The 18,917-nt window shown below is 38.8% G+C and overlaps 1 protein-coding gene across 11 annotated transcripts in view; it reads right to left on the bottom strand.

Moving 5' to 3' along the window:
- Positions 1-18,917, bottom strand: part of ROBO2 (roundabout guidance receptor 2) — a 1,562,785-nt gene that overhangs the window by 174,598 nt on the left and 1,369,270 nt on the right. For all 11 annotated transcript variants that reach the window (XM_036349426.1, XM_036349422.1, XM_036349425.1 and 8 more), the window contains exon 5: positions 10,343-10,481. In XM_036349426.1, coding sequence (XP_036205319.1) covers positions 10,343-10,481 — 139 coding nt within the window. The remainder of the gene's footprint in view (positions 1-10,342; positions 10,482-18,917) is intronic.

The raw sequence follows: 18,917 nt of genomic DNA, 5'->3' as shown, positions 1-18,917 counted from the left end.
TTTTAGGTCCACCTGTTTCAATTTGCTGTGGTTTTTATACTCCTATAAAATGTGTTATCATACTTATGAGTTGATACCCTTCATAGAATCATAGAATTTTAAGTCATCATAGAAGCCATCCAACTGAACTCACACATTCTGCAGATATGGACTCTGGTACTCAAACATGAAAATTGCTTAAAATAACATGGCAAATTTTGGCAGAGTTGGGATAAGAATGCTGATCTCCTAAATTCCATTTTACCTTGCATTCCCACATTATAATTCAACTTAATCTGAATAACAACAAAACCAATCAGAAATATATCTTAAGGGTGATTAAAAATTATCTAAGTGATTCTAACCACAAATTCTCTTGTGAAGACAAGGATTGGTGTTAATAAAGCTCAATTAAAAAACTTTTTCCTTTTTAAAATTTGTTTATAGGAAAGGTAAAAATCTAGGTAGGAGAATGTCTTCAATGGTAAATGTATAGTATAGCCACCTGTGGGATATGGTGTGACATGTGACTATCTCCTTTTAAGCCTTTGGCTTTTCCTACAGTTTGGTTTAAGGAAAATGCTACTCTAGACCAACTTCAACCTAGCTGAATGCTCTAACATGTAACATGGCCAGGTTCCAACTTCTCACATGTAACATGTCACACACCATAGCTGGTATGTGGGACAATACCCATATGCCAATGACAGGTGGCACTTAGGCAGATCCTTTTGCTCTGCAAACTGGCACCTGGCCTTGGTTCTGCTCTCACACAACACAAGAGCTGCCAGTTAGTGGGCAGGAAAGCATCTTTGACTTCAAGGTATTTTCTATTCCAAGTGTGTCCCAGCTTGTTAGCTGACCACTGGCCAGAGACCAAATTGGATGCCAGTTCCTGTATTGCTTCTGAGCTGAGATTCTCAACAGATGGGCCAGTGTAGTCACAGGACAAGGCAACTTGCACTCCCCATGGTAGGTGGCAATTAGTTTTGTGTTAACAGCAACTATTAGCACCTATTTGATGAAAACATAGAAAAAAGCACCACTTTGACATCTTTCTAAAAGTTGCTAATTAATCCTGTTTGTAAACAAAATCTATAACTTCTGCCTCCAACACAGTAACTTTGACCTGATTCAAGTTTAGATTTTCAAAATGCCAAACCAGTTTATGTGTGGTTTATGAAATTGGTCTAAAAATTACTCTTAACAGTAATGCTATAATAATATGCCTATAAAGTTATTCATTCATAACTGATTATCTAATTTTTTAATCCTCATCTGAGGACTAGTAAATATGTTTTTACTAGTATTGATGTTTAGAGAGAGGAAGGGAAAGGGAGAGAGGGGGCGGGGAGGGGAAGAGAGAGAGAGAGAGAGAGAGAGAGAGAGAGAGAGAGAGAGAGAGGCATTATTCAGTTGCCTCCTGAAAGTGTGCCCTGACTAGGAATCAAACCCACAACCTGGTATGTACCCTGGGGGCGAATCGAACTCACAACCTTTTGGGGTATGGTTCGACATTCCAACCAACCAGCCACTCGGCCAGGGCTGATTATATAAAATATAAAATTTCTAAGTGGCTCAAGTCCATAAGTCATAACCATGCAATTAGGAAGCCCATTAGTTTCAAATGCAGGTTTCATATTGGACAGGTTCTAAATCAAGCCCTGACCCAGAATGTATTAATGTGCGACTATGAGAACTTCTGTAAGCTTCTGTTTCCATATGCCTTAAATGAGACTAATATTATGCTGGAACACTATTCTTTAAACTAATGTAATTAATATATGCAAAAAGCATTTAGAAGAGTGGATGGCAAACTAAATCCTGCAAAAATTGCTTGCTTTTATCATTATATAATCTTCTTATAAAAGCAGTGGTTTGCTTATTACCAGCAGACAAACAATACATTATAATGTGTGAAATTTGAGGGTCCCAGCCCAGACGTCTTCTTGCACTGGGGCTGGGATACAATATCTGGATCATGGACAATCTCCCAGAGATAGGAAAATAGGTGTTAACTCCCAGGCTTGGCAAACTGTCTCATAAAATTTATAAATAACTCTAGGTGATTTAAAAGAAAAAGCTATATTTATTAAATCAATAATATTATATGCATTTCTTTGGAAATCAATTGGCAAAAGAGAATATCCATAAAAATTGTGTACTCTATATTTTTCAGCCTTAAATATATATATATCATGCCACCAGTCAGTTAAATTTATAAAACTGGAACACCTGCTATGTGCATCCATCTCAAAGGGTTTACAGTGCTTTGAATTAGTTATATCATTTTAATGACCCTTTGAGCTAGAATAGACGGCATCATTATTCACCCTGTGCAAATGTGTCAGGACATAGGTTAATCACTAGTCCTGTCGCATCGCTGGTCCATATCAATGGGATGTAAAACATGAAGGGCTTAAATAGCATCTTCAAGGTTTCACTCCTAGAGAACTGTAGGGAAATCTGTCAAACATCATTTCCAGAACATGGGAGTGTAACTAAAAGGATAAATGATCAAAAAGTGTCAAAACAAGGTTAAAGTCTAATATTCCTGGCAATGGCCTAAATAGTCTTTATGTTAGTGATAGTTGTATGTACACATCTCACAGCAATTGTCCAGGCAGTTCTGTATTTTTTCAGACAGAAATGGCTAAGACATCGGTATGACGGAAAATTCATGGAATATTCAATAACTCTTTTCTTTATATTTTTGAATCTTAAGGACTAATTTACTTTTCAGGTGTCACATATACTGTTTTATATATATTGCTTTTCACTTGCTCTCAGTTTTTTTCCCCCTTCTTTTTCAAAACCCACTTTAATTGACCGGTCTCAACCAACCAACCTAATCAGCATGGTTATTTATCAGGAGCCCAAATTACCACATATCCTTGAAGCCCACACTGTGTGTGAAGAAGCTGATCTCCTCGGCAGGGTGGCTGAGCACCTGTTCAGCATTTCTGCATCCCAGAAGCACATGCTCTAAACAATGGAGCTTCCAGTCAATTAACACAAGAACATTCTCCAGGGCAAAGTGGAAAGAGCCACTTAGTGTAAAAAAAGGGAATTATAAGTGGTTCTATTCAGTTCCTTTTCTTAAGCATCATATATTTAGGTGAATCTCACATTTCATTCAACTAAGAACTCTAAAAAGTCTCTCTTAAAATAGACTTGCACTTTAGAAAAAGGAATTATCAGCTGGTTATGGGAAAATTGATAGAATTTTACACTATATATCTTGAAACTCTTATTCTCCAGTTTCTTTTATATTTTTATGAAATATTCATGAATTATATTCACTGTGTGTAAGCCATCTACTGCATTTAGAATTTGCAAGCATATGTAGGAATGTAAATGGCATATTTTATTTCCTTTTTTCTCTGACAAGCTATTATGAACATTTCTTTCTGTACTCAAAATCCTTACTAAGGAAGTTGGTATCACTTTAGAATTAGTTTAGAACTTAAATAAAAATGATATAAGGAATCAAGGAACTAACTAGTCATGATATACTGAAAATCACATGATTAATGAAGATTGTTAAATTTCCTGTTTAAAGGCTTTTAAAAGACTGCTAATAATTAACTAAAATGCAAACTGCACTGACAAGCCCAAATAAGAAATTGCAATTAGATTCATCACACTACTTTCTACCTATATTCTGAGAAGGGAAATTATTATTCTCTTTCCTAATAGATTGAACTGAATATTGTAGGGTTGCTATATTTCAATTTTATTTCTTTGGTTGTAAATTTATTGCATTTTGTTTCCTTTATGTCAATATAATATTATATTTTACATACAGCTTCAGGATATCTGTGCATATGTATAAGTATGTATTTTTTATTTTGGTATAACAATACTATACACGATCCCTATGCTATCATGGGACTTGGCATAAGATGGTAATTTGAGCCAGTTATTATAAATTCTGGCAACTTCTCTTAAATGAAACACTATATGAAAAGAAGTGCTGAAGGCACTTGATCATCCTAAAAGTATTAATTAGCAAAAAGCACTAAGTTTGCTTGAAAAAGAGATGTGGCACCCAAGGAAGAAACTAGGATTACTTTGGTTTTGACTTTCTTTAATGTATTCAGTATGTAAATATTTTTTCTACATCACCCAATCTGATTAACATATAATCCTATCAAATAAAAGAGAAACATGGTAATTGGCATATGACCGCTACCCTTCCCATTGGCTAATCAGCGAGATATGCAAATTAACTGCCAGCCAAGATGGCGGCCGGCAGCCAGGCAGCTTAAACTGAACATGAGGCTTGCTTGCTTCAGTGACGGAGGACTGCAACACTCCCCACCTGCCTTGCTGGCCTCTGAGCTTGCAGTTTAAAAAACATTGTAACAAATATAGAAGCTAAACAAAACCCCAGAAACCAGCTTTCAGCTGGCTGGGATCTCAGAGCTGGAGTTGATACAGAGTTTCGATTATAGAACCTAAACAAACCAGATACCTGTTTTCAGCAGCTGAGGCCTCAGAGCTGGAGCCAAGCCTCAGAGCTAAAGGTGGCCCAGAATAAAAAAAGAAAAAGAAAAAATGGAGCAGTTGGGAGCTTCAGTCCCAGCCGGAAAACAGCCCTCAGCCCCTCACCCAGACTGGCCAGGCACCCCAGTGGGGACCCCCACCCTGAAGGGTGTGTGACCAGCTACAAACAGCCATCATCCCCTCATCCAGGCTGGCCAGGCACCCCAGTGGGGACCCCCCCCGATCCAGGACAACCTTCAGGGCAAACCAGCTGGCCCCCACCCATGCAACAGGCCTCTATTCTATATAGTAAAAGGGTAATCTGCCTCCCAGCACCGTGATCAGCGGAGCCGAGAGGCCTCCTGGCCCCTGGAGCAGCGTGACAGGGGGCAGCGCCCAAACACCCTGATCACCCTGCGGCTCTGTGTGTGACAGGGGACGGCGCCCCAACCCCCCCACCCCATGGGCCCTGCTCTGTGTGTGACGGGGTAGAGCCATAACCTCCCCATCGGCCCTGCCCTGAGTGTGACGGTGGCGGTGCCCCAACCCCCTGATGGGCCCTGCTCTGTGCGTGACAGTGGGGAGCTCCAACCCCCTGATCAGCCCTGCTCTGTGCGTGACAGGGGACAGCGCCCCAACCCCCTGATTGGCCCTACTCTGTGAGTGACAGGGCGGAGCTCCCCAACCCCCTGATTGGCCCTGCTCTGTGCATGACAGGGTGTGGCACCACAACCTCCCCATCGACCCTGCCTTGAGTGTGACAGGGGGCGGTGCCCCAACCCCCCAATCGGCCCTACCCTGAGAGTGACTGAGGGTGGCATCACAACCTCCCAATCCGCCCTGCTCTGTGCATGACAGGGGGCGGTGCCCCAACTCCCCAATCGTCCCTGCTCTGAGCCTGACCAGGGGCTGCACCTAGGGATTGGGCCTGCCCTCTGCCACCCGGGAGCAGGCCTAAGCCAGCAGGTCGTTATCTCCCGAGGGGTCCCAGACTGCGAGAGGGCACAGGCCGGGCTGAGGTGCCCGCCCTCCTCCCCCCAGAGTGCACAAATTTTTGTGCACCGGGCCTCTAGTAAAAATATAATTATTAACAGCATATTTACTTTATTTGGAATGACTTTTTTACAGTTGAGCAATGAACATTACAAACATAGTAATGAATGTAAGTAAATGCAGAAATGCATCTTCTGCAATCTGAACTCTGTTTTAAGAAAGTTAATATGCTTCTAAAAAGGATAAGAATTATGAACTCTAAAATGTAAATCCCCTTATCTCCTCATTTTGTTCACCACACCCACTTTATTTTCATATTGGTTTATAAAATGCTTGTCACTAAGATGAGTCTGTGTTTATTTTTTTGAGGACACATATATAGAAACCCTCTGGAAAAAAGATACTGATACTTGACACAATCATAAAAAGAAATATTTTTTTCTTTCTGAAATCTTCAACTGTGAAATAGTAATACCTTTAAAAGTTTCTGCAAGTATTTAATATTTTAATGATAGCATATATGAAATGGAGGCTCCTTATTATTTTGTCCCTTTGTCATATAGAAAATGTCCAAATAAATAATAAATTTTTCTGGTTGGTCATCAGGATTATTATTAGTCTTGGTAACTAATACTTTTCCCACTTCACTGAAATATTCATCTAGTCAAAAAACTGTCTTTAATAGTATTCATCTAAGGTATGTTATAATTTCATTAAAGATAGTTAATGAGAAAGGTTAAGAGCTTAAGGCTAAATCAAAGAGGCACATGGGTACTACTTAAAAAATATTTTTGTGGAAAAGGAAAAAAAAATACTCCCTTAATTCATCTCTGGTTACTGAAAGGTTGGCACAAATAACTTCTGTATTGAAGGTTTAAATAGCTATCACAGCATTTCGTATATTTAAACTTGAATTGAAAAGCTTTTCTTGTCTCCAAAAGAAAAATAGTCACATATTACTTACATAGTAATTACAGGCTATGCAGCTGCCCTACAAAGCTTTACTATAAATGTGTTAAGCATGAACCACTACACAAACCTTATTCAAATTGCTGTAAATGTTATGCCAAAGAAATGTCAGCCTCCACACCATCCACTACAATTGCTTACACAGGAACAATGGCCATCTTTCTAGTCTGAAACCTAAATAATGTAATAGAATCAATGTTGCTCATTTAGGCTATGGTTGGTTAAAAGTCATTACTGTTATTCCTCACCAGTAAAGAGGTCTCTTTCCCTTCCTTATGCATCAGTGAAGCTTATGCTAATGCATCCAAATGTAAGAAAGAATACGCTTCTTTGACATAACATTTAAAGATTGAGAATTCAAGGAAAAGTACATGCCATCTAGCATGATAAAAATACTAACCTTAATTTCTATATTTCACTGATCCTTGCTTTAAGCCCTTCTAAAGTACAATTTGAAGCTTACACAGCATTACCATTTGCTTATTACTTCAAAAATATTTATCTGGTCACACAAAACTCTGTAATACTCTCATACCAGTAACACAAGATTCAAGAGGCTGAACCTATGAAAACGTTTTATAGGGAGTAGTAGAGGTAAGATTTCTCAAAGTTTCAACCTTATCTTTAGAGGGCTATATATCACACATTCTAGATATAGTTTTAATACTGTTGTTGATTTGTATGCATTATTTGAACTTTGTAGCAAATGAACTTGGCAAGGTTTTGAAAATATAATAGCAACTAAAGTTGTCAGATTTATGACCTTACATCTAGAGCAGTGATTTTCAACCTTTTCCATTTCATGGCATGCAAACTAATTACTAAAATTCTGTGGCACACTAAAGTAGATATTATATTTTTGCCTCTACGACAAAAAATCGGTATAATTTTGAATTTTTCATATAGCCAGCTATTGTTGTGTTGGCTGTTGTCATTTTTTGTTTGACAATCTAAGGGAAAAGAGGTCAGTGGCCCTGACTAAACAGTCAGGTATTGCATGCTTTAAAAATCCTTGGGGCATATGGGTTGAAAATTGCTGACCTATATTGATCTGGGAACAAATCAAACTGGGCTTAAATTTTAATGAAAAGACATATAGCCATTAAAATGCAAAGACATATGCCCTTTAAAATGCTATACACTATTACAACTTTCTATTTTTAAAACTTTTGTTAACTAGATAATGTTTAAGAATTAAAAATGGCAGGATCACCATGTTGATATTAGTCACCCTTTATATCACATAAACCTGATATCAAGTGATGACATTCTCTGGTTTTCTTCCTAAAATTCCACAAACCCAGTTTAATCATGAGAAAACACTAGGGAAATCCAAGTTTCTGGAATGTTCTACAGAATACTTGGCCAGTACACCTTAAGTCAGTAAAGGGCATAAAAACAAGGAAATACTGAGAACCTGTCACAGACCAGAGGAAACTGGGAAAACATGCCAATTAAATGCTATAGCTTATGACATCCAACTAAACAAAAACCCTAGACTTAATCCTGGAACAGAAGGAAGACATTAATGAAAAACTGGTGAAATCAAAATAATGTAAAAAAAAAATACATAATATGTATTAGCATTTGTTAATTAGGATTCGGAAGAGTTTCATTGTAATTAAAAATGTTAACAATAGGGGAAACTAGGTATAGGGTATATGGGGATTCTCTGTACTATCTTTGTAACTTTTCTACAAAACTAAAATTATTCCAAAGTGAAAGTGTTTTTATTGTTACTTATTAAGTCATTTTGAACAAGGCTATTTACTTTCAGTAAATAAAAATTAACTTTCGTTTAGAATAGGTTAAATTTTGTTATGTAATTAATCTCTTATCCTAAATCTTATATCACATCAACATTTTAAAATTATACATTAAGTGCTCTCAAATTTGAAGAAAAGTACTGATTACACATGGCAGACGAACACAAACAACTAAACTCCACAAATGCTTAATCCTTTTTAACCTGCTCTTCCACTGATAAGGCTTGAGGAGCCTCACATTCACAGACTTCACCTGATAACAATTCTTTAAAACAAGATATCTGACAACAAAGTGGCAAAAGAAACATAGAAGCAACTTTCCCTACAATTTAGCTGAAAAATTAACTGATTTAAATTTTTCACTTGTCTTATTCCCATAGTTTCCAAAGAACCTCTTGTTATTTAAAATGTTTGGTCGATTTGAAGCTAGTGCTATTGATGATATGACTTTAGAAAGTATAACATTATAGACCTTGGGATATATAACATTGAGATACTGAAATGAGTATATAAATTCAGAAAAGTATTGATAGCAATGCCAGTGAAAATTCATAGAAGACAAATGACTTCCATGAAATCATGTTTAATTTAATTGAATGAAAATGAATTTCTTGTTTTAGGAAAAAAGTAGAAAAAAAGCAGGGAGTGAAATTTTATGATTATAGAAGATGTGATGGCTGTAATTTCAGAAGGTAGATCTAAGAGGAAAGCAAAACAAATCTTAAAGCTAGACTTGCTCATTATATAGAAAAAAAAAAACACTTAAATGATTTATCTATGTATATAAAAGCCTAAGCAACCGGCCAACCAGCCGACTGACTGTCTGACTGGTAGCTATGAGGTACACTGACCACCAGGGGGCAGATGCTCAATACAGCAGCTGCTAAGCTGCAGTGACCTGGCAGCTGTGGTTCTCATGTGACACACCCAGAACCAGAGAGGAGGGAGCCCGATTCCAGGATGCTTCACCGAGAACCGCCCTTTTGTAATCCGGGACCCCTCGGGAATGTTAGAGGGCTGGTTTTGGGACAATCCCTGCAGGCCAGGCTGAGGGACCCCAGCAGTGCATGAATCCATGCACCAGGCCTCTAGCTTGATCATAAAAGGCAGAGTCTTGGAAATATTTAGACAAAAATATTTAATAAAATACTAGAGGCCAGATGCATAAAATTTGTGCACTCAGGGGGGGTACAGCCCAGCCTGCACCCTCTAGCACTCCGGGAGCCCTTGGGGGATGTCTGGCTGACAACTTAGGCCCACTCCCCTAGGTCAGCAGTAGGACATCCTTAGCGCTGCAGTGGAGGCGGGAGAGGCTTCCGCCACAACCACTGTGCTTGCCAGCTGTGAGCCCGTTTTCTGGATGAGTGGCGCTCCCCCTGTGGGAGCATACTGACCATCAGGGGGCAGCTCCTGAATTGAGATTTTGCCCCCGATGGTCAGTGCACGTCACAGCGACCAGTTGTTCTGCCGTTTGGTCGATTTGCATATTAGCCTTTTATTATATAGGATGACAAGCATTTTTAACTTAACCTAGAGTGCTGAAAGATTGGGTTTTGGGATTTAATAATAAGAATAAGAGAGAAGAGATGGAGAAGAAATTCTCCATGAAGATATGGCAAGTGAGAAAGTGACACAGAGTCCCTAAGTGAGAAATTCCTTATGTGGACAGTGATATCAACTACTTGCTGCCCCTTCAGAACTGTGTCAAACAAGGTATCTCCTTTACTCCAGACCTTACAGTCAGCTATAATCAGTAGCCTTTTGTTAGCGATGCTCTGGGCAACAAAGGAAGGCACACAGTGTCCAGTGTGGGCTGCGGCATCAAGGCAACAGAGCAGTAGCTGCAGGAGGCAACTGGAATGGTAGTCAAGAATTGGGCAGCGATAGAATGGCAGAACTACCAGGGATCATGAAGAAGAAAACATCTCAGGAATCCTTGATATTCAGGAGTAATAGATGAAGTGGGGGATCAGCCTGGACGACTTCAATGTATAAAAGAGCAGCTATGTGGCTTGCATGTGTGAAAATTAGGTATGTGAAAATAATACACCAAAATATAAGAGTGTTTGGTGGTGCAATAGGGGTGTTTTTTCTTTCTAATTACTCACTGATTATCTAACAATTGTCTATGTATGTGATGTTTTTACCTTCCTCTTGACAAGTCTGCATCATCCTTTTTCCACCGCACAGTTGGTTGAGGATCTCCCTGGACCTGACAACGAAATTCGACTGATTCTTCCTCCAGCACCACTTGGTTAATTGGTCTCCTGAGAAATGTGGGTCGTTCTAAGGAGAAAAAAAAAAATATGTTTTAAGTATACTCTGGAAAAAGCATAGAAAAATTATGGTTTGTTTTTGGTACATAGGTACTTAACTGTATTTCAGCTATATCTTGATACTTACAAATACAATGTAAATGAATAAAATAAAATATTTTGAAATGCAGAAAGAGCTATGCTTGGATATAAAAGCATAGAGCCTTTTGGAAAAGATATTGCATTGATTCTTCATTGAATTTCTGAGCTACAACATGTAGATCCTGTCATAAAAAATTTGGACATGGAATTCCACATAAATGAGGAAAGAGATAAAAATTTATCTCTTAATTTGTTAGGATGGCTCAGATTGGAAGACTGAAAGTTGAAACTAATGTAAAAAACAAACAAACATATATTAATATCCCATCAGGAATGCTAGAGAAAACAAAAGAAGTTGTGCTTTTGAAAGTAAGTGCTGTCTAAATTTCCCCACTCAGGCTATCATTTATCATTGACCCAATACGTCCATGAATGTTTTCAATTCATGTATGGATAGCTGAATGCCTGATTTCTGTTTTTCTTTAAATAAAAATTACTCTTTTTAATTATTTTACACTATTTACTGTCATATATATTTTTTTCTTTTTCTTTTTTCTTTTTTTTCAGTTTTAATTAAATCTTTATTGTTCATATTATTACATTTGTTCTTCTTTTTCCCCCCCATAACTCCCCTCCTCCCAGTTCCCGCCCCACCCTCCGCCCTCACTCCCCACCCACTGTCCTCATCCATAGGTGCACGATTTTTGTCCAGTCTCTTCCCGCATCTCCCACACCCCTTTCCCCCTCAAGAATAGTCAGTCCATTCCCTTTCTATGTCCCTGATTCTATTATAATCACCAGTTCATTCTGTTCATCAGATTATTTATTCACTTGATTCTTAGATTCACTTGTTGATAGATGCATATTTGTTGTTCATAATTTGTATCTTTACCTATGTCTTCCTCTTCCTCTTCTTAAAGGATACCTTTCAGCATTTCATATAATCCTGTTTTGGTGGTGATGAACTCCTTTAGCTTTTCCTTATCTGTGAAGCTCTTTATCTGACCTTCAATTCTGAATGATAGCTTTGCTGGATAAAGTAATCTTGGTTGTAGGTTCTTGGTATTCATCACTTTGAATATTTCTTGCCACTCCCTTCTGGCCTGCAAAGTTTCTGTTGAGAAATCAGCTGACAGTCGTATGGGTATTCCCTTGTAGGTAACTGAGTTTCTTTCTCTTGATGCTTTTAAGATTCTCTCTTTATCTTTTGCTCTTGGCATTTTAATTATGATGTGTCTTGGTGTGGTCCTCTTTGGATTCCTTTTGTTTGGGGTTCTCTGCGCTTCTTGGACCTGTAAGTCTATTTCTTTCACCAGGTGGGGGAAGTTTTCTGTCATTATTTCTTCAAATAGGTTTTCAATATCTTGCTCTCTCTCATCTTCTGGCACCCCTATAATTCTGATGTTGGTACGCTTGAAGCTGTCCCAGAGGCTCCTTACACTATCTTCGTATTTTCGGATTCTTTTTTCATTTTGCTTTTCCAGTTGGGTGTTTTTTGCTTCTTCGCATTTCAAATCTTTGACTTGATTCTTGCGCTCCTCTGGTCTGCTGTTGGGAGTCTGTATAGTATTCTTTATTTCAGTCCATGTATGCTTAATTTTTAGTTGGTCCTTTATCACAACATCGAGGGTCTCATTAGATTTCTTGAGGATCTCATTAAGTTTATCGGCGGCTTCTAGACAGTTCTTGAGAGACCTTAAAAGTGTGGTTCTGAACGCTATATTTTCCATTGACAATTTTGTCCTGTTTCTTTGTCTCCGCATTTTGTTATGCTTTCTTGGTGCACCCCCTAGTGGTCTTTGTGCGCAGTCTTGTAGTTAAACCTTGATTGTTGTAGCTAATACTAGGGGGGATTTGACCTCCAGGCCAAGTGGCTGTGAGAATCAGCTGTGTCTGCTGTGAGAGAACTTCTGTCCTCTAGGGAGGTGCTAATCTGGCATTTGCCTGAGGCTATCCGGCAAATGGCTCTATGCAGGGCTTGGGCAGGGCAGGCTGGTCACACGGGATCAACAGGGTGGGCGGGAGAGAGCAGTTATGGCTGCTCTCAGTCCTGTCCCCAGGGGCTCTGCCTCTCTGAGTCCCAGCAACCGCTGCAAACCTCAGAGAGAAAGCTGCACTCGCTCCGACCGAAGCCAGACAGTCCCTCTTCTCCCGTTAGAGTCTGGGTCCCTAAAGACTCGCCCGGATCTGGAGCTCAGAGTCTGCGACTCCCTCCCGATTGAAAACGCCAACCGCACCCTCCGCCGCCAGCCTGCTCTGCATGCACTTCGCACCTCAGTACTTGACTTCAGCACTGTGCCTCCTCTGAGTGTCTGTATGCGTTTCTCTTTTCTCCTAGTTGTAGGACTTCCACTCAGCCAGCGTTCCTGTGGTTCTGGGTGATGTCCGTTCTGTCTTTTAGTTTCACTTTTGAAGTGGTTGTTTGAGGCAGCAAACTCCGGCGTTAACCTATGCCGCCATCTTGGTTCTCTCCTATTTACTGTCATATACATTTTTAAGGCCACTTATTATTTTCTTTTAAGTGTTCCCAAAGTTTGCCCATTTTCTTTTAACTTTAATGTTTATTTCTCTAGCATTCTGTTTTAGTGTTTCTGTCCTTTATTCCTTGGTTTTTAATCTGTACTTAGCTCTGTTGACCTGCATTCTATCACTCTTCTACATAAAGCTAGGAAAAAATAATAGCTGTCCATAGAATCTTACCATGTAAGAGAAATATAAAACAAAAAGCAGTTTTACACTTCTCTACACATTTCAATTCCTTGTCTAATTTCCTTTTTTATAATGTTCAAATTATGATCATTTAAATTACCATTTAAATTTTATTAGCACATGCCTCCAAATAATAGAAAAGTCCAAAATAGTGCTACTTGTTGAAGTAGAAAGAGAAGTCAAAGAAAAGAAAGATGAAATCCACAGGAAGTTGACACAATTTATCTGGTCATATGGCCACATTTAGTCAATTAGGACTTTAGTTTCAAATGCAATTTAAAAATGTGACTATAGTGCCAAAAAACTTAAACATACTTAGCAAGAAAACTTTAAAGAAAATAAATCACTTCAAATTACATGTTAAGAGAATAGAGTGAGAATACATGATTTTATTGACTAAAGATCCATATTCATAAAACAAATGTATAATTACAAGACAATATTTTTAAAACATTTTAAAATTGATTTCTAGAGTGAAGAAGAGAGGAAGAAACATCAATGTGAGAAGGGAGCATCTATCTATTACCAGGGATCAAGCACACAACCCAGGCATCCCTCAGTGCATGGGAAAACACCCAACAAACTGATCCACACTGGCCAGGGCATAATCATATTTTATTGCAATAAACTCAACCATCATTGGTATTCAGAAGGAAAGCAACTATATCGCTCTACCATGAAGGTGACAGTTGGGACAAAATTTTTTTTTAAACACAAACCTACATACGCTCAATTATGTGTTCTTCAATACCCCAAACCCCAAGTCATAAAACAAGGTAAATAGGATTTTATCACAAAGAGATTTTTTTTTAATGCATAATTTAGAAATAATCCATAAAAAAAATGGGAAACAAAGATTGCTTCTAATGATTTTAGGTAGTAGAATCAATTAGCAGCTAAGTGTGACCCCTTCATAACAGAACAAATCTGCATGCTGGTTGAAAGGATTTAGTGTTATACTTTTGAACTTTGAACACTATGTGCTCCTAACAACTATTTTCATGCTGGCATAGTTGATATTGAGCTATTGTTTCTGGAAGTAAATAGGCATAAGATCAGTATCTCCCTAGGAGTGCTTGGAATGTTAATAATAAAAATAAATCATTAGCATAAAATGTGGAATTGACTTTTTCTTACCCATCACTTGGTATGTCCATCCAATTCATCTAAAAGCTTCAATAATCCAAGTTAAAAGAGAGCTAAGCCACTGTTGTTTTTAATGGGGATATTTTATTACAATCTGGCATATGGCTGAGTGAGTTAGGAGGTCTTTCCCTCATCTACTCATTTATTCAGATCATATTAATACAGCTTCTCCTATGCCAGGCTTCGAGTTTGGTAGCTGGTGAATGGCCAACATTTTGGTGTAATAAAGAAAAAAAAAGTGGTAGGGGATAAAGTTAGTCAAGACCATGAAGAACCTTGTATGCCATGTCAAGAAAAATGAGTTATCCCTAGAGGGTTAGGGGTGATCAGGCAGGCAGGCAGAGGGGTTAGGGCTCATCAGGCAGGCAGGCAGGCAGAGTGGTTAGGTGTGATCAGGCAGGCAGGCCAGTGGTTAGGGGCAATGAGGCAGGCAGGCAGGTGAGCAGTTAGGAGCCAGCGGTCCTGGATTGTAAGAGGCTACAGGCCAGGCTGAGGGACACCCCCCATCCCGTGCATAAATTTCGTGTACCAGGCTTCTAGCTTTTAATAAGCCTATGAAAAGGGGTCATGTTGACAGATCTGAGAAAGATGAATTAGAAGTGAAACATGAAGCAGTGAATTAGGTCAAACTATCATTTTAAGACTTGTTTCAGTTTAAATTGACACAGTGTTTCTAAGAATGTGGAAAAGGAGACAGAATAAAGAAATATCAGAACTGAGTAATTAATCAGAAGTAGATGCTGAAGAAGTAAGGTCTAGAAAGATTCTCAAGTTTCTATTTAGCAATTGGCACAAATTTTCAGGTAAAGTATGGATATGGTATGTGTATATGTGCATGTGCGTGTATATGTATGCAGATCCTTTCATTGCAGAAATGGTTAGATAAGACAAAAATAAACCATTGTTAGTCAGGTTCCTGTACTTGACATCAAATGCAGTCTTAATTAATAAGACAAAGAAGACATATAATACAAGGGGAAAGAAAAATACCATTTTTGTAGGTATAGTAAAACTCTTGGGTTAAAAAATCTAAATAAAGATAAAATCTAAAGAAACTTTTTACGCATGATGAAGATATTTTATCAGAAATTAAATGCAAAAATTATTTTTAAAGCAATATATTAAAGTTATGCCAATGAAAATCTGAAACAAGATAGACATTGCTAATTAATAAGAAAAAAGAAGGAAAGTATGCATATTGGAGAAAAATCAAAATAATCTCTTGCCGACACTACAAATACAGAACAATAACTTGATAATTGATAAATGCAACAAAAAATAAGAACTACATATGATCATTATAAAAGTCTTGGAAAATGGAAAATTTTAGGATACATTGTGGCAAATTCAAACATTAAAAAACTAGTAAGTCATTGTAATGTTAAAGCTATCTATTTATCTCTTTATCATGTCATCATGGAAAATTTTCATGGCGTAATGCTGACTATAAAATAAGTTGCATAATGGTACGTGAGACTGATTCCATTAAAACACACATGCATACTTTCATTCAAAGATTTTGTATGTTTCCTTTAACATGCTATCAGTCACAAAATGGCAACAGTTGAGTATAATCAGAAGGGCAAATTTCACATTAGACTTGTCACAAACCTAAACTCGACTCTTCTTCCAGGGGACACCATCAGGATCCTTGAGGGCATTTAGTTATCATACATGTTCTAAGTCACACTGTTTTATAGGGAGACACATGGAAACACCTAATTTTTTACTTCAAGAAGAAGCAAGATATAGGATTCCCTGCTGCTGTTCTGATGAACTCATCAGGGATGGAGGACATTGCAAGGAACCTGCTCTATTCTCTTCTGCCCTCAAGCAGAGTCTGGTTGCCTAGCAACTGGAAAACCACAGGAGAGTTTGTGGTATAGAATTTTTGGAAGCCTAACATTGGCTCATGGTAAAAATGTAATTCAATTAATTAAAAAAAGACAATGCAAAGAATAACCTAGATGAAAGTAATTTGCATATGCACGGTATATTCAGATGGGTTTTATACCTGAATATATTAGGTTGTGCCTTCCAACAAAGTAACATTGACATTCACTAACACATTGGATTTTGGTCACAACTTTTGAAGTGTTAGTCTGAGAATTTCCATAGCACCCATTACAACAGCTATCTCTAAATCATACTACTTATTATTCCAATTGTTTTCTGATAATTATACTAAGTTTACCTACTTTGCAATTTTAACTGCCTACATAACTATTTGTTAAAAACTCTTTGTCTATTATTTATTTAAATTAAAACAGTTTTTCTGTAAAAAATATTTTCCAGTTTCTTTGACTAGATTTTATTTCCAGAAAATGTGAGAATCAGGAACATAAATATTAAATATTTAAAAAGCTGTACAGGCAGAAATGTATTTTAAGTGCTTTGTCTTTGTAGTGGCTACTATTACCATAAACAAAACACAAGCCATGCCCCTTTCAGACACTTTATAAAAATTACAAGGAAATGTCTTGGGGTTTATTGCTTTGTATAAAAATCATCTGCAAACAAATGTAAATTTAGAAGGATTGAAAATTTAAGTTCCTATGAGAATCATACAGTAAATTGATAAATGATCACATTTAATACCCATTAATGCCCAATGGAGTTTGTATCCCAGAAAGCTCTGCACAATTAAAATACATATATATGAAACATCTTGAACTACTATATAATGAACAGACCATTTTAAAGCATGTCAAAATAAGGTCACTGATTTTTCCATGTTATCACCTTATGTCTGATCACATTGAAAAACAGGGCTAGAAATCTCAAAGGCTGTTTGCTGACTGCTTATCAATTAGATTAAAGTCTCTTTGAATGGCCAGGTCCCTAATTATATAGCCATGGAGTGATCAGAGGCAATGTCTTTGCCAATGCAATTAACATTTTTATGTGAGATTAACTGGCTTTGAATCACCTGCATAACTTGCTTACAAGGTTAATCTCCCTAGAGACAGTAGTGTTGTTTGCAGTGTGGTACTATGTAAAGCACAGCTCTCAAGTAGTCAGGTCAATTTAGTTCCAAATTGGTATTCTGGAAAATCCAACTTTGTATGTGGCTGTTTTAAAATCAAATACTAAGTTTCATCGTAATTATGTAAATAATAGAAAGAAAAATATATACATATAAAAGTCTAAGTGACCATTATAACTGAATGGACGACTGAACAGACTGTGTGGGGAGACCAGGCTGGCAAGGGGGTTAGTGAGGGATGACCAAACGACTGAGCATCAGGCTGCGTGGGGCGACCAAGTCGGCAGGGGTTTTAGTGAGGGACGACCAAATGACTGAGCAGCAGGCTGCAAAGTTGGCAGTGCCCACAGCCAATAAGGAGGGAATATGCTAATTGACTGCCACACCCTCAAAGATGGTGGCGCCCACAGCCACAAGATGGCCGGCAGGGGAGGGCAGTTGTGGGTGATCAGGCCTGCATGGGAGGGCAGTTGGGAGTGACCAGGCTGTCAGGGAAGGGCACTTGGGGGTGACCGGGCCAGCAGGTGAGGGCAGTTAGGGGCGATCAGACCAGCAGGGGAGGGCAGTTGGAGGCAATAGGGCTGTCAGGGGAATGGTTAGGAAGTGATCAGGCTGGCAGGCAGGCAAGCAGTTAGGAGCCAGCAGTCCCGGATTGTAAGAGGGATGTCCGACTGCTGAACATCCCCCGAGGGGTCCAAGACTGGAGAGGGTGCAGGCTGAGCTGAGGGACAACCCCTCCCCAGTGCACAGATTTCAAGCACTGGGCCTCTAGTCTATACATATAAAAGCCTAAGCAACCATCACAACTGAATGGACAACTGAACAGACTGCGTGGGGCGACCAGGCTGGCAGGGGGGTTAGTGAGGGACAACCAAATGACTAAGCAGCAGGCTGCAAAGTTGGCAGTGCCCACAGCCAATAAGGAGGGAATATGCTAATTGATTGTCATGCCCTCAAAGTTGGCGGCGCCCACAGCCAATAAGGAGGGAATATGCCAATTGAATGCCATGCCCTCAAAGATGGCGGTGCCCACAGCCACAAGATGGCCAGCAGGGGAGGGCAGTTCTGTGAAATCAGGCGAACAGGGGAGGGCAGTTAGGGGTGACCAAGCTGGCAGGGGAGGGTAGTTGGGGTGACCGGGCTGGCAGGGGAGTGGTTAGGAAGTGATCAGGCAGGCAGGCAGGCAAGCAGTTAGGAGCCAGCAGTCCCAGATTGTGAGAGGGATCCCAGATTGGAGAGGGTGCAGGCTGAGCTGAGGGACAACCTCCCGCCAGTGCACAGATTTCATGCACCGGGCCTCTAGTATTCAATATAATACACAATACTATGAATCTAAAATGTGGTCGCATAATTTCTTAAGTTTCTTACTTACATGCTACAATGAAAAAATTAAGTGCTCAGTGGACAGATTTCTCTTTTATGCATATTCAGTCATTGAATATGGCTGTAAAATTGTCAATGTCAATGCTGTGACAACTGTACTAGAATAACCTTCACAACTTTAAAATAAACTTTGCTCATCAT

The sequence above is a fragment of the Myotis myotis genome, unplaced genomic scaffold (assembly GCF_014108235.1).
Source record: "Myotis myotis isolate mMyoMyo1 unplaced genomic scaffold, mMyoMyo1.p scaffold_m19_p_2, whole genome shotgun sequence".
Taxonomy (NCBI): Eukaryota; Metazoa; Chordata; class Mammalia; order Chiroptera; family Vespertilionidae; genus Myotis; species Myotis myotis.
This window is presented reverse-complemented; position numbering and strand designations above follow the sequence as displayed.